Here is a 22,395-nt window from a genome sequence, read left to right as displayed (position 1 = left end):
AATTCTTAAAGCGATCTTTAGCTTTAAATAATTATCTTTATAGAAATTTCTTAAAGACTATAAAGATTACTTTTATTAAAAAAGAAGTAAAAGCTTTTTATATTCTATAATAAGTATTAATTATAAAAACTTATCTATATTATTATAATATTAATTATCAACTTTATATTAATCTCGATAAATCTAAGAAGTATAATTTCGAAGTTATAATATATTATATAATAAACGATTTTTAAGAAAGTTCTTTCTTTAAGATAAATATCTAATTTATTATATTTCTATTTAAGCTTTTAAACGCCGTAGAGTTATATTACTAGTTAACGAAATTAAAAGTAATTATCTTAATTTGAATTTTAAAGAAAATTCTTTATATACTAAATTAAAGAATAGAAAAGAAGGTTATTATTTTTACTAATTACTCTACTATTATCGATATTACTCGTTAGATTACACTTTCTTCTTTATCCTCTAATTAAATAAATTTATAACTTATATATACTTTATAATATATCTCTTAATTTAATCTAAATATTCGATAGAGACTTAATAAGTAAAATATAATCCTCGATATTTTATTTAGATTGCTTCGTAAGTAGAAAGAAAAATTCGACGTTTAAAATCTAGAAACTCTTAATAAGGTTCTCGTATATAACTTAATACTTATAAAAATATCTAAGAAATTTCGTATTAAATTTATATTTAATTATTAAGAGAATAAGAAATAGTTAAAGATTCTTGATACTCTTATTACTCGAAAGGTATAGTTTCTCAAGAAATAAGAATCTATAAAATGCGTTAAACTCTCGAATATATAATTTCTACTTTAAGATAAAATTATCTACTATTAAGATAAGTTTAATAAGTAAAAATAGTTTTATATTTTAAAGAAGGCGGAGTAGAAGATTTTTAAGTTTACTTATAATAATTATAGCTATATTAATTTCTATAGATTATATAAGAGAATCGTAGAGACCTATTATATAAGATATTTAATTTAACGCTTAAAGCGCTATATTATTTATTGTTCGAAGTATTAGTTAAATTAAATTATAAGATACGCTTTATATAGAAGTTTTAAACTTATTATAATTTCTTCTTTAATTTTTTATATAATTACTATCGATTTTATTCTAGTATTATTATTTTTAGAAAATAGATTTAATATAATAATAATTATTACTAATAAGTTTTTTAAAAGAAATATATCTATATTAAGAAAAGATATATAAAATATTATCGAATGGGTGAAAGTCTTACTTCTTACTCTCGCTAATTAGAGAATTTCTAAAGCTATTATTTTAAATAGAGATCTAAAGTTTCTATTAAACCTTTAGAAAGCTATTTTTAAAACCTTAAGAATAAAGCTTCTTATCTCTATTACTTATTACTTATAAATTAATAATTAATTTAAGCGAATTAATTAGACGATAGAGATTACTTTAAGATTTTATATTTCTTATATTCTCGATAATTCTTAGAATAAATTCTTTATATATCTAAAGAATAGTCTTAATAACTCTATAAATATATTAACGAGAAAGGCTTTTAATAAGATTATTTATAATATAAAACTTAACGATAGATCTAATATAACGAATATCTTAGTTAAAGATTAAATAGATATTATAAATAACTATACTCGATATTAATAGAAAGCTTTAGATATTTTAACTTTCGCGGTAATTAATGCGAAATTTAGATATAACTTAAAGTATAAAGTTTTAGTTATAAAGAAAGGGGATAAAGCTTTCGTTAAGCTTTATAAAGAATATCGTCTTTCTAGACTTAAGAATACGAAATTTTCGAATTAAAGAGCTAGACTTTTTACTATTCTTAAGCGAGTCGAAAACTTAATCTATAGACTTAATCTTCTAGCTATTTAAAAGATTTATTTTATTATTTTAATTATAATACTTAAGTCTACGCTTAAGAAGAAAGATCTTTATTATCGATCTTATAAGAAAGAATAAATTTCTATATTCGATTATAAGAAGCTAGTAATTAAGGATTATTATAAGATTTAGAGATTAATAGATCGATATATTAGTTGATCTTCGGGTCGAGAAAGTAAAGATAAGAAGGATATTATAGAGTATCTGGTGAAATAAAAAGATTAAGAAAAGGTTTATAATATATAATATAAGATGGAAGATTTGGAGAATATAAAGGATTTAATCTACGATTATGATTTAAAGTATAAGAAACGCTCGCAAAGGAAGTATCGAAAGAGGAAATCTTAGAATTCTACGTAAGCTTATAGCGTAAAAATTATTTTTTATGTTGCTAATATATTATTAAGCTAGATATTAAATAAAGTATAGTTCTTAGACTTTATTAAATCGCTAAATTATAAATATAATTTACTTTATTAACTTATATTTTCTAATATATTATTATATAGAAGCTCGAATTCGAAAATCTCGAGAATCTCGGAAATCTTAGAAATTTTGAAAGACTTCGTAATTTGTAATCGTGAAGTGAAGTAACTTAATTAGCTTCTTATTTCTTTTCTTTATCTTATTATATTTTCTTCTAATACTTTATAATCGAATATAACTTTACTTTTTAAGAAAAGACTTTTTATAATTTTAACGATTTAAAAGTTATCGCTAAAAAAGTAAAGCGCTAATAATTTTATTCGAGATTTGAAAAAGTAGAAATAGCGAATTTTAAGATCTTAATGCTAATTCTCTAAGATTAAATTAAATATATTTCTAAATAATTTAAATTCTTTTAATCGAGTCTTATAGATCTCGATAAAATAATCGATTATATTCGACTTAAAATAAAAGAAGATTTACTCTCGAAATAGTAAGATTATAAAAGTCTACTATAGTATATCCTTAATTATTCTTTCTAAATTCATCTAAATTACTTTTATAAACTTAGAAATCCTTAAATGAATACGCTTTATAATTAGGATCCTTATTATCTCTATTTATAGCGAGATTTTTTCATATATTTATCGAATCTTTATTACGAAAATTTAAATAACTTTCTCGATTTCGTAGCTTATTACTTAAGGATATCTCTTATCTCGAGATTTAAGTTAATCTTATATTAAACGAAGGGTTTATTTAAGAATAAAGGCTATTATTAAGATAAGACTATTTCTATTAAGAAAGTAACTAAAGATATTAATACTTCTTTTTACTATATAAATCTTTCGGATATTTAGATCGCTAAGATAGTGAAAATACGAAGCTTTATTAAATTTTAGCGATATTAATATTAGTCTTAGATATTCGCGAGTAAATATCTATATTAGAATTATATTATAAAAGGTTAATTAGTAAAGATAAATATAAAAGACGATAATAAAACTAAGTGATATTATAAGGTTATATTCGAGATTTAATAGTTATATAGAGATAAAGAGAAAGAACGCGATTACTCTCGAGATATTAGTATTTATATTAACGCCGCGAAGTATAATAATTATAATCTCTATTAAAATTATCTTTATTTTATTTAGAATTTTAAATATAACTTCGAGAAGATAAAGAAAGCCGCTATAAAGAAGGTAGATTTCTTAAAAAAGTCTAAAAATATCTTATTAAAGATTAAGAAATAAATAATATTATTGTTAAACGCTAATATGAAATAATTTAAGAAGAATGAGATTATTTATAAGACTAGATCTATAACGAGAAATATTATAATTAAAGTTAAATTCTTAAGAAAGATTATCGAGAAGCTAGACTTTAATAAGTCGAAATTTAAGAACTTAAGTAATAAGATAATAATTAAGAAGGAATTAATTTATTAGCTATTTGTCTTTAAGGATTCGAATTTAGAGTTAAAAGTTAAAGAAGTAGATATTTATAATAATTACGTATATATAAAGAAGGAGATTAATTTATTAAAGAATACTCTTTTAAGAATATAAGAAAAGCTAATAGCACTTTTAACGACGATAGAAAGGATTTATGAAATAATTACTTTACTTTTAGTATAGTATAAAAGTATAATAAAACTTATTAAAGGCGCTATAAAACTTTTATCTTTTCTAGATTAAGATTATAAGTAAGTTAAAGATAGAAAGATCGATATTAAGAGTATTAAGGAATATTAGAGTATTAATAAGCTATTATTAAATAAGATTCTCGATATCTTAAATAAAGCGTAAGAGACCTTCGCTGAGAAATATCTAGATTTAATAATCTTGATATTCGTTTATAATGACGATAAAAAGTCTTTCGCAGAGTTCGAAGAGTAGAAGAAAGAATTTTTCGTTTTTAATTCTTTAATTAAAGAAAGCGCTTAATTGAAGAAAAAGATTATATATCTTTACGTCTAAATCTTTACGAGATGAGAAACGCGGATCTTATCGAGATATCTTTACGTTAAACTTATCGCGATGCTTTTATATCTCTTAAGAAAAGTATATATTTTTCTTTCTCTATTTTAGATCTAGCACTTTTTATACTCGATAACGATAAAAAGTCTTTTATAGAGTTTGAAGAATAAAAGAAAGGATCTTAGATCCGGCTAGGTCTTATCGCGATACTTTTATATCTTTTAAAAAAAGTATATATCTTTTTTTAGAACCCGTATATCTTTTTTCTATATCTTTATGTCTAAAACTTTATAAGATTTCTCTTATATACTTTATGTCTAAATCTTTATAAGATAAGAAAAAGCCTAAGGATAATATAGCTTTTTATGAGGGAGGGTAATTGTTATATTCTCGATATAGCGTGAGAAATCTTATTAGTGTAACTTCTTACTAGCGTAACTTAATATATCACTTTTTTTTTCTTTCTTCGAGAACGTTTATAGTTAAGACTTATTTAATTATTTAATTATAATTAGAACTAAGAAATACCTTTCGCTTCTTTATGAAACTCCTTTTCAGAAGTATATATATGCTTCTTATATAGTATCTCTAATAATTAATTTATTTATTTATAATAATTTAGTCGATTTAATTAAAAAATATAATAATTCTAAATGAATAATTAGCTATATATATAAATTTAAGATTTTTAAACTTAATTCTATTTTATTTTATTATATATATTAATAATAAAAATAATAGATTAAGTTATAATAATATTTTTTATTTATTAAATAATTAATTAAATAATATATAAAGAAAAATAATAATTATAAATTTTTTTAAATTTTTTTTAAAAGTTTTTTAATATATTTATAAATAGTAATAAATAATTATTAAACTCGCTTATAATCTTAATTATTAATAATAATAAATTTATTAAAAAATAATTTAAAGATGATAATAGAGATTTTAAAAGGCGAATAAAAAAAATATATATTTAAAATATTTAATAATATTTTTATAAGAAATATTAAAAATAATTATATTTATTTTAATAGAATTAATAGAATTAATAGAGTAATAAAAAAATAATAATTATATAAATAAATAAAAGAATTATTATTTAAATATATTTAATATAATTATAATATTTAAATATTTATTTAATTTATTAATAATAGATTAAATTTTAAAATTTTTATATTATTAAAAAATATAAATTAAATTTTATAATTTATAAAATTATAAAATAATAATATTTATAAAAAGCTAATTATTTTAAAATATAAAACTTTTATATATAAATTTTTAATAAAAAAATTTAAAAGAGTTAATAGATTAATTTAATTAATTTAATTAAAGAGTATAATAATTTTAAATTTATAATTAACTATATATATAAATTTAAGATTTTATTATTTTATTTTATTTTATTTTATTATATATATTAATATAGAATTATAAAGAGTATATAATATAAAATCTTAAAAAATTAAATTATATTCTTAATAATAATAATTTTATTATTATTTAATTTCTTTATAATATTCTTTATAATATTCTTTATAATATTTTTTATAATCATTTATTATAAAAAAAATTTTTATATAAAATATTAAATTAAGTAATTAGTTAAATAACTAATTAAGTAATTAATTAAATAATTAATTAAATAATTAATTAAATAATTAATTAATAATCTAAATTATCTAATTAAATAAATTATTAAATTAATAAAATAAACAATTTTAATTAAATAATTTTTAAACTCTTTTTAAGTTTTTAATATATTTATAAATAGTAATAAATAATTATTAAGCTTTTTTATAATTTTAATTATTAATAATAATAAATTTATTAAAAAATAATTTAAAAGTATTAATAAAGATTTTAAAAAATAAATAAAAAAGATATATATATTTAAAATATTTAATAATATTTTTTATAATTTTTTTTTTATATAAAATATTAAATTAAGTAATTAGTTAAATAACTAATTAAGTAATTAATTAAATAATTAATTAAATAATTAGTTAATAATCTAAATTATCTAATTAAATAAATTATTAAATTAATAAAATAAATAATTTTAATTAAATAATTTTTAAACTCTTTTTAAGTTTTTAATATATTTATAAATAGTAATAAATAATTATTAAGCTTTTTTATAATTTTAATTATTAATAATAATAAATTTATTAAAAAATGATTTAAAAGTATTAATAAAGATTTTAAAAAATAAATAAAAAAGATATATATATTTAAAATATTTAATAATATTTTTATAAGAGATATTAAAAATAATTATATTTATATTAATAGAATTAATAAAATTAATAAAAAAATAAAAAAATAAAAAAATAATAATAATATAAATAAATAAAAAAATTATTTAATTTTAAACGCGTTTTATATAATTATATTTAAATATTATTTTACTTTATTAATAATAAATTAAACTTTATAATTTTTATAATATTAAAAAATATAAAATAATTATATATATTATAAATTAAATATTTTAAAATATAAAATTTTTATATATAAATTTTTAATAAGAGAGTTTAAAAAAGTTAGCGAGCTAATTTAATCGATTTAATTAAAAAATATAATAATTTTAAATTTATAATTAATTATATATATAAATTTGAAATTTTTAAACTTAATTTTATTTTATTTTATTATATATATTAATTATTATTTTTTAATAATAATTATCTTTTAATAATAATAATCTTTTATTAATAATAATTATTATTATCTTTTAATAATAATAATCTTTTAATAATAATTATCTTTTAATAATAATAATTTTTTATTAATAGTAATTTTTTAATAATAATAATTATTTAATAATAATTTTTTAATAATAATAATTTTTTATTAATGACTATCTTTTAATAATAATAATTTTTTAATAATTATTATTTAATAAAAGTAATATAGTTATTATTAATTATTAAGTTAAATTATTATTATATTATTTTTTAAAAAGTTTAATAAAGATTAAGATATTTCGTAATAATTAAGATCTTTCTCGATTATATTTTATTCTTTAAAAACGAATAAAAATTCTATTATTTCTGTAAAATAGAATCTCTTATATATAATTATATATATAACTATATACTCTATATAATATCTCTATCTAAGCGTTAAAATTTATAAAATTCTCTCGCGTATTTATTAAATTATTATTTTAACTTTATAAATAATAAATAATTGTGAAGTTATTATAAGTTAAATTTCACTCTCTTTAATTATATAATTTTTAAATACTCTAATAATATTAATAAGATAAATACTATATACTTCTTCTACGAAAAGAATATATATCGTAAAATAAAGAATTTATTTTAATATTTAATAGATTATTCTTTAAATTCTCTATTATAATACTAGAGATTTAAAAAGAATACGTTATTAATAAATTAAAAAAAGTTCTTTTAATAAAAACGAGTATTTATAATAGATTTATTTACGTTTAATAGCTAATTATAGATATTAAATACTTAAAAAATAAATTTTTCTTTAATATCGAAAATATGAATTTAATATAATAAAAGATAAATAGCGTTTAAATATAAATAATTACTATTAATATAAAGAATAAATAGCTTAATCTCTAGAAAAAAAATTAGTTATTAAAATTGAAATATTAATAAATAATTTTAATAAATACGTATTTTTAGTTTAATACGTTTTTCGAAATAAAAGAGTTAATTTTATAAAATCTCTATAAATATCTAAAATTCTAATATAATAATATTAAATATATATTACTTTATCGAAACGAAGTAAATATAAAAACGTAATCTTATATATATATTATATTATTAATCTTTAACGATAATTAGTCTAAAATTAATAATTTTAATAATTTTTTATAATAGCTTATAAGATAAGATCTTTTAAAAAATAATAATTAAAGTTCTTAAATCGCTCTAAAATCGAGATATTTATCGATTTTATACTCTATTAAATATAATTAGCTTAAATCTTTTATAAATTAATAAATTATTTTAATAAAAATATAGATATAGAAAAACTATTTATAAAAAAAGAATAAAAGAGATTTTATCTTAAAAAATTATAATCTATCTTTCGTCGTTAAAGAGCTTTTATAAATTATAAAATAGTATAAAATAGCGATAGATTTCTACTTTATATTCTATCTCTTTCTTATTAAAATATTATATTTTCTAGTTAAAGATTATTAGCGTAGTAATTACTATACGCAGCCCGTATTTTTTTTATATAAAATATATTTTATTTTTAATATTTCTTAATATCGTAAATTTTAATATAGAATTTAAGATATTATAGATTAAATAAATTTAAAAGATAATATATTTTAGCGTTTTTTTCGAGAGAATAATTAGCTTAACTAATTTTATTTTAAATTCTCTTTTCGCGAAGACCTTAAAAAGCTTTTATTAATTACGAATTTTATATTAGTAAAAAATCTTAAATATAATTTTATTAAGAGAATATTAACTCTTTATAATCTCTTTAAGTATTTTTTATTAGAGCGCCTTATAAAGTCTCTATTATAGTTTTTTAAATTTCGAAAAAGTCGAAGATAATAATAATAGTATATATATTATTAAGATCTTTTTTAAAATCTTAATTTATAAATTTCGTAGAAAGTCTATTAATTTCTATATTAAATTCGACTTTTTTAGTATTAAAGAGACTTAAAATTATAAGTTTTAATATTATAAATATTTAATAATAAATAAAAAAAAGAATAATAAATATATTAAGTATAAGTTATTTTTAATTTAAATTTTCTTAATTATTATTTAAAAAAAATTAAACTCTATATTTTTTCTCTTTTCGTTTTTTTTATACTCTTTTATTTTCTTTATAATTTTTTTATAATCTTATATTTATTATATCGCGAGAAGTTAAAAACTAATAATCTAATAAAGTAAACTTTCGTTATACTACGTTATATATATAAATAAATTAAAAATCTTCGAGAAATTAGAAGTATTATATATCTTAAGATCTTCGATTTTTAGATAAAAAAAATATATTAAATTAATAAGCGTATTATTATATTATAATTAAGTATAAATATATATCGAGATAGTAAGAGAGAGATATTGCGAAAAAAGCGAAGGAAAATAAAAAGTACTCGTTTAATTTATAATTATTTTCTATAATTTCTTTTTTAATGAATATTATTAATCTCTTCGTAGATTAATTTAATCTTCTTATACTTTTTCTCTCTTTATTATTTTATTATATAACTTTTTTTAAAATTTTAAAAATATCGAAATCTTATTATAATTAATAGATTTAATTTTATATATTATTTATAATTTTTAGATTATAAGCTTTAAGATATTAATATCTAGACTTATATATATTAATAATATTTCTTATTAAATTAAGATATATTATATTCTTTAGAATATATTAGAATTTACTTATCTTTTTAAGATTATATTACGTAATATTTATAGTAACATTTAATATAATAATCTCGATACTCTATAATTCTAAAAGATTTAGAAATAGATAATAAATATATTAAAATTAAAACTTTTATATTTAATCTTTAATAATCTTATTATATCTTATTATATAAATAATATACTTAAGAATTCTTCGATAATATCGTATATAAATATTAAAGAGTTAATTAAGAATTAAAAAGTTTTCTAGTATCTCTTTTTAAATAAATACGCTATTTTTATACGCTATTAACGTTAACTATATTATAAAAATTTATTAATTATTTAATATATTTTTAAAAAATCGTAAAAAGAATAAAAGGTTCGTTTTAATTAAGTATTATTATTTTTTTTATAAAAAAATCGAGCTTATACTAACTCTTCTTATTTAAATAAACTATTATCTATAAATTTTAAGAGTTTAAAGAATTTAAAGATTTTTAAAATACTTTTAATATTTTAAATAAGGGAAAGAAAATAGATAATAATATAAGAATTATATCTTATCGTCAACTCTACTATAAGAAGTTACTCTTTAAAATTCGAAGAAAATATAAGAAGATTAATAAGGAGAATACGAAGAAGACGTAATAAGAGTATTCTTTATAGAATTTTTAGAAGGCGTTTAAATATATAAAGAATAAATATACTTCTATAATAAAGAGAACTGCGAATATTACTTATACTTTTTATTATTTATAATATTATTTAACTTACTTTAATAATAATTATAAAAATAAAATAGAATAATACGTAATTATTATAATTTATAATTTTTTTTTATAAGTCTTTCGATTTAATAGATCGTCTCTAATAGTATAAATATCTTATTAGATTATTTATAAAGAATTATTTATACTTTAGAAATTATTATTAAACTTAAATTAAGCGTAGAGTATTATAATAAAAATTTTAATATTCTATTTTATCGTAAATATCTATAATAATAATATTTTTCTAGAATAACTCTTTTTAAATATTATTAGAGACGATCTATTAAGTCGAAAAATCTTTAAAAAAAATTTATAATAGAGAAAAAGAATATTTATCTTTATCGCAATATTTAATCTAAATTATAATTTTTCTAAATATATTTTTTAAAAAAAATCTTAAAAAATCTATAAGTCTTAAAACCGTCGATCTATAATTAAGAAGATTCTTTATATATTTTTATATCTAAATTTATTAAATAAGAATAGTTTTTTTTTAGATCTAAGTAACTAATCTTAATAGAATAATTTTTATTTTCTACTTAAAGCGTAAAAAGCGAATTTCTTTAATAGATAAAAAAGATTTATTTTTTTCGCGCTACGCGGGTAACTCTAATAACTCTTTTCTCTATATTATATTCTAAATTTTTATTAATATAAAAGATAAAGTTAATTATTAATAATATTATTTAATTTATTTTAATAGAATTCTCTTTTATTTTATATAGATATTCTATTTTTTTATAATACTTATTAATAATAAAATAAATTTATTATAACTTAACTATATCGCGACTGTGTCGCGCGATATATATATGCGACGCGATACTCGATATAATCTAATTTCTTTAGTATGAAAGTATGATTATACGAGATCGTCGGTCTAAGGGGAAAAAGTTTTACTTCTATGGATGAATTGTAAAATGTACTCGTATATATCCGAAAGTGCCTGATATCTGATAATGCACGATCTAAAATCCACTTCAGTAATTCATCCTTTCACAACAGTAATATAAAAACCTTGAAAAATCAAATGATAGAATGTAAAACAAGGTTTCTAGAGCTTCAAGAATCTTGTAAATCGCAGTTGTCTTGATAACGTTGTATAAAATCTACTTGAATTCTGTGAGCCCTACGCCGCGTAACGGGGCGTGGGTAAGCCCGGGGTGGGGGTGAGTTTTCGGGATGGTATCCCCCCAAAACTCACCCCCGGATGTGTCGGATTTAAGACCGTGCATTACCAGGCACGCGGGTCCCAGAATTCGTCGCACACCCTAGTCCAAATCAGGCGCTAGGGTGTGCGACGAATTCTGGAACCCGCGTGCCAGGTAGCGGGGAGTATCTCATAGGCTTGCGTTGAGTGATTAGAGTCAGTTATAAGGACCCCGCAACGATGTATTCTGCTACGATCAGCCTCAGTTCTCCAGGCGGCAGAGTGGGCAGAATAGTTAGCTTCACAGAGACGAAGGTTTTAGCTATAGCACAGTCTCAAGTCATTGATAATTGGTGACACTTCCTCATCTGAAACACTGGCCACTTGCCTTTTGCAAAGCGTAATAGAGATGTAGGCGTCAGGATATAGAATTGCCGTTTCGCAAGTATAGAGAGATGGATATCCTCTCCATATACAATTACTTCGGTAGTTGGACCGAGAGTCCTTTCACTTGGGGATTCAGTCCAGACCCTTAGCTCGATCTTTCGACTTTCATCAGCGGGACCTGCCCTTCCTCTGTGAACAATGAAGATCGATCCTCCTCTTGTGATCCTGTTCCTGCGTTGAGAGCTGTCTGCTCATTTACGGTCGCGTGCCTGGTTTTGTTTCGCCAATCCCTTCCTCAATCGCGCGCGGGACGATCTGCATTTGCGCCGACCAATAATCTCCTCGCTATGTCGCAAGACTCTGTCTCTGCATGTGTCGCTTCTCTCTCTTCCGTCTACCATGATGGCGCCGAGCTCGTTCAACAAATCATAGCTAAAAAAAGATCTCGCAATACATTTCAAGATGCATCGATCGACGCAACAGCCCAAGAGCTGGAATCATCGCTGAACCGTGGGGAAAGCGCCGTGAGGAATCAGTATGAACGCACCTATAAACGTTGTGGTGACGCCTTCGCACAAGGCGATCGTACGTTCATATATCACAAACATTAAGGACAATCGCTGAATGTCATGCAGAGTTAGCCAGGGATGCCCTGCAAGACATCATCACTCACCACCAGGGACAGGTCTTTGCAAATCTAAAAGCGCAATGGGAGCAAGACACATTCGTCGACTTCATCGCCCTCCAGGACATCTGCGACTCGAGCCAAGATCGAGCCATTCTAGTCCTTATGCAGCTTCAACAGCGTACCATCTCCTTGGGTCCAATTGAGACCTTACCTTTGAATCCCCTCAGTAAAATTGGTCGGCTCTCTTCTCCTCCACAAAACGCGGCCCAGCCGTCGCGGCAGAACACCAGTTCCATCACCGTCTCTTCCTCTCCGAACACCTCTAGCGCTAACGGCAATATTCTCCATGTTCGAAAGATGTCCTTATCACCTTCCATTAGACCAATCACGCCTCCAAGCACACCCAATGCCTCTCAATACTCCCCACGCTCAGATTCAGCGCGAGGGTCCAGAGAACGGACGAGCACCGACAGAAGGGATGCTGCTCAATACAAGCCAATGGCTACTACGGTCACCACAACAGGATTGTTCGGCATCGGCAAGAGGACGAAAGTCGAGCCTGTAGTCAGTCCTCCAGAAAACCCTCTCGTTGACGAATACCTGGCTGTGGCAATAGAAGATGCAAATAATGGACTGTCTAGCAACGCTTCGATCAGGTCTAGAACCAATTCCATAAGCACAGCAGTAAGCTCAATATACGAGCCTGACCACCCAGCCTTCAATTCATGGCAAGACTATCAGGCTACAAGCCCAGCTCTTTCACAAAAGCCTACCGACTCTATCCTATCCTTCGACACAGTGCGTCATGCTCCATCGCACAGATTTTCTGGCTCCATCAAATCTTTCGATTCCCAGCGTCGTGCTTCCGCGGCCACTGTTGAAACCCTCTCATCTAATAAGTCGATCTGTTCAATCAACCCGAAAGATCTGCTGCCAAGCGAAATGAACAAGTACGCCGGCTTTTGCAAAGGCGCTTGGAGACAGCAAATCGGCGATAGAAAAAGAGCCTTGGAAGAGAGAGTGCGACCTGGAGGCATGTATAACGCAGCCAAATACTACCAATGCAAACAATGCAAGTTTGAAGGCCGCTTGATACCAATTGACAAGAAAAAAAGTGGATTTGATATGCGAGTCTTCAAGCTTGTGCAAGGAATACAATTTCGCTGGGAGTTTATGTTCAAGAGTCATATCCAGGTCAAGGAGGCCTGCTCAGACCCCACAAAAGCCACCTTTGGATGCATTTTCTGCTGCGCTGAGGGTAGGGGCACGCCAATGTTCGGTGGAATCCAGACTTTCATGAACCATCTGGTAGAGCACAGGGAACATTTTCCCACTGGAGAGGTGCTGTACCGAATGAATTGCCTTGTGGGAAGGCAAGCGGCGATTGACGAGGATTTTGATATCAATATCATCAGCATCGAGGGAGGAAAGATATAGTGTTTGAAGGACAGGCTCAGTGTTGGTTGCCACGCGCAGTTAAGCGTCTCATATCTCGAATAGGACGAGACATCACTAATAACATACGATTCTGCGCTTTTCGGCGCTACCGATCATGCCACAATCTGATACTTGCTTTTGCCAAGACTACACTGGACAGCATTTGACATGTCCGAGTCAATGAGCCGCAAAAAGACGCCACATAAGGTTCGCGAAGCCAGATGTGTTCACGACCCGCTCCCAAAGTCTCTAGGTCACAGAAAGAGCAATTCAAACAACTTTAGAAGATCCATCAGGCCCGGACTTCCGATGTGCGCTCAAGGGGCGTGAGTGTCAAAGAGTGACATGGTGGGTCGTATTGCGCTTTGACGGGGCCCGGGGTGTGGTGTGCCATTGGGAACCTACATGCTGAGAAGTTGTATTCGTTTTGGCGGATTGAAGGGATTTGTAGTATATAGAGGTGAATAATACCAATGACACGCTGAAGCTGACGTGGGAAAAGGGTTTCATACTTCGTTTAAGATGAAATGGATGTCGTATTGCAGGAAATGATGAGACCAAGCGCCCAATACACATGTATTTATGCTACAATATTACACATGAAGAAAGGCGCCTCGTCATCATGTAGAGCCATGAACGGGGCGGGCTGCATTTAGACGGCATCTCTTTTCACTACCCAACGAAAATGCAGCAATACTCCGATAGCATACTGACTGGAGGGATGCCTTTTCCACAATGCTGTGAGCTGTATAGAGTATTACATGATTACACAACAAGAATTTTGCTGTTTTGCCTGTTCTACAAAAAGCGATGTCAGTACAGTGTTGCATCATCGCACCTAGTCAAATAAATGAAATGCTCACTATAAAACATCTTTGACTGAGCACTGAGTCCGTCACTCTTCTCAACCAAGCTATCAATCTTTTCGCCTCTCTCCAACACGCTCTCAATCGTCTTATGCAGCACGATCTTCGTCTCGTCCAGTTCTTTCTGAATCTTCATTATGCTGTCCGCTTGTTGCGGATCCTGGTATTTCTCGAGGTATTCTTTGAGCTGTGGAAAGGGTAGGTTGGGGTTGGAATTGGCGAAGGTGGAGCGAGGATAGCGGGCGAGGAACTCGTCGACAACTTTGGAAAGCAATTGATGTGCGACAAGGGCAGGATAGTCGGGATCGCTGATTATGATTCCGGCGACGCCTTCTGTGCGACCATAGGCATGGAATGTGTAGGATGGAATGGCATGTCAGCTGAAATTCAGATTGGCGGGGAGATGATTACGGGAGCGGTGGTGGGGGAGTACATTTCTCTTCAACATCTTGCCTCTGACCAGGCTTTGTTCGTTCTGCGACAGTCTTGCTGAACAGAGACATGAATTGGCCATAGCTGAGACGCAAACGAGCGATCAGCGCGGAATGATATCCCAGAGTATAATCGGGTATCATACTTGTCCCTTGTGAACCTTGAGTAGCTACTGAGATCTTTCTCAACGCATAGCTCGTGTGCTGGTTTGTTCTCATTCTTGAGAATCTGGTATGCAGGCATCAGCATCAGTGCTGTTCTACGGCCCAGGTAGCAGGCGCTACTCACGCCAATGTAGAAGATTTTCATTTTGTATGAGAGTTAGTACGAAGCCAAAGATTTTGTGGTCTGTAGGTTACAGGAGAAACTAGGTGGAGGCTGACGGTGGTATGTGCATACGGTAACAGTAGGGGTTCTGAGCCACAACTTCGACCATTTTCGTTACTGTCGAGAAAACAAGCTTTTCGGGAAGTGCCGCGACTAAGTATCAGCCACTCGCCAGGGTGTATAATACTGTTAGCATCATCATTTACGCCAACATGGTTTGACATCTATAACTTTAGTCATCGGCAGCAATACCACCAGCTTTGAGTGCGTGTAGGTGGGCAGTACTTGCCCAGGCAGATACTCGTGCTGAATCTCAACCTTCACCTCCAAACCTCACCAAGACCTCATCATGTCATCCTCACTCGAAAATGCTGAGTCGGAATGGGTAGCCCAGTATGCAGCGCTGCGACAAACGTTAAATGAATTGAGAATAGAGCAGCCGAATGGTGAAAGCAGAGGATATGGACACGACATTATGCTTGACGATGAGGATCTCACAGGCAGCAGTGGCTCGGATGACTTGTGGAACGTGTTCAGTGATGATGAACAGGATCGAGAGTACAGCAGTGACATGTCAGGTGGTGTTACAGAGTCCCCGAGCGGCAAATCCAAGTCAGCCTATTCATACGGTCAGGAGTGGCTCAGGAGCAAATGCCTCGCTTTTGCGAGCAGCAAATCAGGCATGGACGCAGAAGAGCTACAGCAACAGTTGTCCGCTATGTTGGCGTCAGATATGAGAGGTCTGCATAGTAGTAGGTCTCTATTGTTGCCAGAGACTGACTAATCCTACAGATGACGACCTTCAGATGTCTCTTGCTGACATATTGGGCTTTGATGACCTCGACTCTGTCATACAGCTAATAGCTCATCGCAGTCAAATCCTGTCAAGCGAGTTCCATGATCCGAGCTCGGCAAACGGTGTACTTGGTCATCTCCAAAGCAAAAGGCAAAGGGAGCAAGCCCTACAACATCAGGATCATGAACACAAAGCAGCAAGCCTTGACCCAGCGCAGAATCATAACGGCCCTCGGTATCCGCACGTGTACAAAGTCCACAGCGCGGCGAACACTTTGGCTGCAGGAGGCCGCAAGTATGGGTTACCTGTCGGTAGCAAGAGAACAGAACATGAAAAGTATGAAGAATACTTGATTCCCGCAGCTAAGGTGGGTACGTTGGGTGTCGGTAGAAAGCTCGTTGAGATTTCCGAGATGGACGGGTTGTGCAGAAGAACTTTCAAGGGCTACAAAGCCTTAAATCGCATGCAAAGCCTGGTGTATCCAGTCGCGTATAAGACAAATGAGAACATGTTAATATGTGCTCCCACCGGTGCTGGCAAAACAGATGCTGCTATGCTTGCGATTCTGAATGCAATCGGCCACAACCTCACCCCCAGTCCCGTGGATGCGCCCGATGCCTCGGAATTTCTAGTCAATTCTGAAGATTTCAAAGTCATTTACGTGGCCCCAATGAAAGCATTGGCGGCTGAGATCACCGAAAAGCTTGGGAGACGTCTTGCGTGGCTGGGCATTCAGGTGCGTGAGTTTACTGGAGACATGCATTTGACAAAGAAAGAAATCGTCCAGACTCAGATCATCGTGACTACGCCCGAGAAATGGGACGTTATCACCCGCAAGAGTACTGGCGATACCGAGCTTGTACAGAAAGTCCGACTGCTCATCATAGATGAAGTGCACATGCTTCATGACGAACGGGGCGCCGTAATTGAGTCTCTCGTTGCTCGAACAGAGAGGCAGGTCGAAAGCACTCAATCTCTCATTAGGGTTGTTGGCCTTTCTGCAACGTTGCCAAATTACGTTGATGTTGCAGATTTCCTCAAGGTAAATCGCATGGCAGGACTATTCTACTTTGATGCCTCGTTCCGGCCAGTGCCTCTCGAGCAACATTTCATTGGTGTAAAAGGAAAAACAGGAACCAAATCATCCCGTGACAACATTGACCAGACAGCTTTCGATAAACTCAAAGACATGCTGGAGTGTGGACATCAGATCATGGTCTTCGTACATTCTAGGAAAGACACCGTCAACTCCGCGAGGACATTCATGCAGATGGCTCAAGATCAGCAATGTCTAGACCTATTTGATTGTCAAGCGGTGGAGGGATTTGCAACAGCAATGAAAGATCTGAAGAACACCAAGGGAAGGGAGCTCAGAGAAATCGTCCCCAAGGGCTTCGGTACTCACCATGCTGGGATGCCAAGATCTGATCGAAATCGAGTCGAACAGCTTTTCGCGCAAGGGCACATCAACGTGCTCTGCTGTACAGCGACACTCGCATGGGGTGTCAATCTACCAGCTGCTGCGGTCATCATCAAAGGGACCCAGATGTATAGCTCCCAAGAGGGCAGATTCGTCGATCTTGGCATCTTGGATGTGTTGCAAATATTTGGGCGTGCTGGTCGACCGCAATTCCAAGCTACTGGCATTGGCTTCATCTGTACCACTCATGACAAGCTAGACCACTATCTTTCTGCGGTGACTCAACAGCAGCCAATCGAGTCAAAGCTCTCTCGAAAACTGGTGGACAATCTGAACGCAGAAATTGCTTTGGGGACTGTGACTTCTATCCCCGAAGCTGTTCAATGGCTCGGTTACTCCTACCTCTTCGTGCGAATGCAGCGCAATCCACTGACATACGGCATCGACTGGGCCGAGATTCGTGATGATCCCCATCTTGTCCAAAGAAGGCGAAAGTTGGCGGTTGATGCAGCGCGTGTGCTGCAGCAGAGCCAGATGATTATCTTCAACGAAACGACCGAGGAGCTTCGGGCCAAGGACGTTGGTAGGATTGCAAGCCAGTATTATGTCTTGCAAACAAGCATTGAGATCTTCAATACCATGATGGGAGCGAGAGCCACTGAAATAGATGTTCTCAAAATGATCAGCATGAGCGGCGAGTTCGACAATATTCAATCCCGCGACAACGAGTCAAAGGAACTTACAAGGCTCAGAGAGGAATCAACTCATTACGAGGTGGTGGGGGGCAACGACATCGCATCAGCAAAGACAAACATTCTGCTCCAATCCTACATCTCTCGGGCTCGTATCGATGACTTCGCTCTTGTCTCTGATTGCGCATACGTAGCACAGAACGCTGCAAGAATATGCAGGGCACTGTTCATGATAGCTCTTAACAGAAGATGGGGTCATCAGTGTCTCGTCATACTCTCTCTATGCAAGTCGATTGAGAAGCAAATATGGCCCTTTCAGCATCCGTTTCACCAATTCGACCTTCCTCAGCCTATATTGAGAAATCTTGACGAGAAGTCGAATGTCTCTTCCATTGAGTCATTACGCGACATGGAGTCTGCAGAGATCGGCCAGGTGGTTCATAACAACCGAATGGGAAATACAATCTCGAAGCTCCTGGACAACTTCCCAACGTTGACCGTTGAAGCTGAGATTGCTCCTCTGAACCGCGATGTTCTTCGAATCAATCTACACCTTACTGCCGATTTTCGCTGGAACGATAGACACAATGGAACGTCAGAATCATATTGGATTTGGGTCGAAAACTCGGAAAACTCGGAAATTTACCACCACGAGTATTTTATCTTGACGCGCAAGAAGCTTTACGACGACCACGAGCTAAATTTCACCATTCCTCTGTCGGACCCTCTGCCAACACAGATATACGTGCGGGTTGTCTCAGACCGATGGCTGGGTGCAGAAACCGTGACTCCAGTGTCCTTCCAGCACCTCATCAGGCCAGACACGGAAAGCGTGTATACAGATCTTTTAGATCTTCAACCGCTTGCGGTTGCTGCGCTAAAAAATACCTTGCTCGAAGAAATATATGGGCAACGATTCTCATTCTTCAATCCAATGCAAACCCAGATCTTCCACACTCTTTATCACACTTCGGCCAACGTGCTGCTCGGTTCTCCAACTGGTAGTGGAAAGACAGTCGCCGCAGAGCTAGCTATGTGGTGGGCTTTCCGCGAGAAGCCTGGATCTAAAGTCGTCTATATTGCGCCGATGAAAGCACTGGTGCGAGAGCGAGTGCAAGACTGGCGCAAGCGCTTAGTCCGCCAAATGGGCCTTAAGCTTGTCGAGCTGACCGGTGATAATACGCCTAATACTCGAACCATTCGAGATGCTGATATCATCATCACTACGCCTGAAAAGTGGGATGGTATAAGTCGTAGCTGGCAAACTAGAGCTTACGTCCGCCAAGTGAGCTTGGTGATCATTGACGAAGTTCATCTTCTTGGAGGTGATCGAGGGCCGATCTTAGAGATCATCGTTTCCCGTATGAATTACATTGCTTCTCAATCCAAAGGTTCTGTGCGACTGGTGGGAATGTCGACTGCTTGTGCCAATGCCATGGATTTGGGAAATTGGCTAGGTGTCAAAGAAGGACTCTTCAATTTTCGACATTCAGTCAGGCCGGTGCCGCTCCAGATATTTATAGATGGGTTTCCAGAACAACGAGGCTTTTGCCCTCTCATGCAATCGATGAACCGTCCGACGTTCCTAGCAATCAAGACCCATTCGCCCGAGAAACCGGTCATTGTCTTTGTTGCTTCCCGAAGGCAAACGCGCTTAACAGCAAAGGACTTGATCAACCTCTGTGGCATGGAGGACAACCCCCGACGCTTTATACGCATGTCAGAAGATGACCTACAGCTCAACCTGTCCAGAGTTAAAGACGAGGCTCTGCGAGAGGCCCTGAGCTTCGGCATCGGTCTGCATCATGCTGGATTGGTAGAAGCTGATAGGCAGTTAGCCGAAGAGTTATTCGCCAACAACAAGATCCAAATACTCGTGGCAACGTCTACGCTTGCTTGGGGTGTCAACTTGCCAGCCCATTTGGTCGTAGTCAAGGGTACTCAATATTTCGATGCTAAAATCGAAGGGTATAAAGACATGAATCTGACCGATGTATTACAAATGCTAGGCCGCGCTGGACGGCCACAATTCGATACTTCGGGAATTGCCCGCATTTTCACCCAAGAGGCTAAAAAGGCATTTTACAAACATTTTCTACACACAGGTTTTCCTGTGGAGTCCTCCCTTCACAACGTTCTCGAAAACCATCTAGGCGCCGAGGCTTCTGCGGGCACGATCAGTACCAAGCAAGATGCGCTGGATTATCTTACTTGGACTTTCTTCTTTCGCCGACTGCACAAAAATCCTTCTTACTACGGCCTTGAGATATCGTCCGAAGAGCACAACACGATCGCAGCGCAGCAACTAGCCAATGAATTCATGGTTGAACTTGTCGACAAGTCTCTGGATGAATTAGCGGAATCGGGTTGTATTGCACAGCACTCCAGCGGCGACGTCGATTCGACTCCACTTGGTAAGATCATGAGTTATTACTACTTATCTCACAACACCATCCGACATCTAGTGAAGCATGCTAAAAGAGACGCGAACTTCGAGGACGTACTGGCTTGGATGTGCGGTGCAAACGAATTCGATGAGCTTCCTGTACGGCACAATGGTAAGGACTTTCATCCTCCATCCTTTTCTTACATTTCTTCCGGATTTTGTCTGCAAATCAAAGCTAGAAGTGCTGGAGGAGATCATTACAAAGGACATATGGCCAAAGTAAAGAGTCATTTTGAGAGGGGAAGACCCGAATGAGGCACATTTTCACAGGCAAAGGCCCGGGGTGGAAATTGGTCAGGGGGGACAAGGCTCCAATGGAGCAGGCATAAGAGGATCTCGTTGCGCACACTTTAGCCTTGACGAAGCGATGCTGACCCGTGAAATTCCACTTCTAGAGGATCTTATCAACGCGGAATTGTCAAAGAACCTACCATTGAAAGCCGAAGCCCTCAGCCTTCCGATGTGGGACCCTCACGTCAAAGCGTTCCTGCTTCTCCAGGCCTATTTTTCCCGCATCGACTTGCCAATATCCGACTACGTTGGCGACCAAAACTCAGTCCTAGACCAGAGCATACGTATTGTCCAAGCTTCCATCGATGTGTTGACAGAGATGGGCTACCTGTCGAGCTGCATCATGATGATTACTTTGCTGCAGTGCATCAAGTCAGCTCGCTGGCCATTGGACGGTCCCTTGTCTATCTTTCCTGGCGTGAATACGGACAAAGAGCGGGCAAGAGCAAAAGATGGAGGGTCACAACCCCCCTCACTAGCCCAGATCCACAATGTTGCCAAACCCGTACTTTCCAAGGTACTTAATAGTCTTGACGTGCCTCACGAACTGGAGTCTCAAGTCGAAAAAGCAATTGGCACACTCCCAAACCTCAATGTCAATGTCATGGACGTCAATGCCCTTGGCCTCACTGTAGGCGCTGCTCGTCTCAACCCCGCAACGCAGCCTGATTATCGCATTTATGCCCCCAAGTTTCCCAAACCACAATCCGAAGGCTTCTTCCTTGTCGTTGCTGATCCAGCCAAAGACGAGGTTTTGGCGTTGAAAAGGATAAATTGGCCTTCAGTGCAAAAGGTACGTGGTGGTGGAAACAAGCCAACGTCGAGATCCATACTGAAGTTGAAGCCTGAGAGTGTGGAGAGAAAAGTCGATGTCCTCGTGGCCAGCGATGCGTATGTAAATATGATGTGGAAGATCAAGGGCATAGAGATGCCGGCAGCGCCAGTTGTTGAGGATGTCAATGGAAAGAAGAGCTCATGAAATCAGGAATGGTTATAACGAACCTACTTCTAGCCATTCAATATAGCGTATGGGGAAGGCCCTGGTGTCATTCAATAGAGAAGG

At 32.1% G+C, this 22,395-nt stretch overlaps 3 protein-coding genes across 3 annotated transcripts; 2 read left to right on the top strand and 1 right to left on the bottom strand.

The window, feature by feature from the left end:
* Window positions 1–12,344: 12,344 nt before the first annotated feature.
* HO133_001716 (uncharacterized protein) lies at window positions 12,345–14,062 on the top strand (the record flags this gene model as incomplete). The annotated part of the gene is made up of 2 exons (XM_037292644.1): window positions 12,345–12,582; window positions 12,633–14,062. The coding sequence occupies 2 exons, from the start codon at window positions 12,345–12,347 to the stop codon at window positions 14,060–14,062; spliced, it is 1,668 nt and encodes a 555-aa protein (XP_037151183.1).
* A 757-nt stretch (window positions 14,063–14,819) lies between these two features.
* On the bottom strand, window positions 14,820–15,669 carry HO133_001715 (uncharacterized protein; the record flags this gene model as incomplete). The annotated part of the gene is made up of 5 exons (XM_037292643.1): window positions 14,820–14,860; window positions 14,926–15,258; window positions 15,362–15,444; window positions 15,506–15,588; window positions 15,649–15,669. The coding sequence occupies 5 exons, from the start codon at window positions 15,667–15,669 to the stop codon at window positions 14,820–14,822; spliced, it is 561 nt and encodes a 186-aa protein (XP_037151182.1).
* Window positions 15,670–16,036: 367 nt separating this feature from the next.
* Window positions 16,037–22,311, top strand: HO133_001714 (uncharacterized protein; the record flags this gene model as incomplete). Its single annotated transcript, XM_037292642.1, has 3 exons — window positions 16,037–16,427; window positions 16,480–21,153; window positions 21,437–22,311. The coding sequence occupies 3 exons, from the start codon at window positions 16,037–16,039 to the stop codon at window positions 22,309–22,311; spliced, it is 5,940 nt and encodes a 1,979-aa protein (XP_037151181.1).
* Between the last annotated feature and the right edge of the window lie 84 nt (window positions 22,312–22,395).

This window comes from Letharia lupina (assembly GCF_014066315.1).
Source record: "Letharia lupina isolate WasteWater1 chromosome Unknown contig_13, whole genome shotgun sequence".
Taxonomy (NCBI): Eukaryota; Fungi; Ascomycota; class Lecanoromycetes; order Lecanorales; family Parmeliaceae; genus Letharia; species Letharia lupina.
Note: the sequence above shows the minus strand (reverse complement) of the source record. Positions and strands in the feature narration are given on the sequence as shown.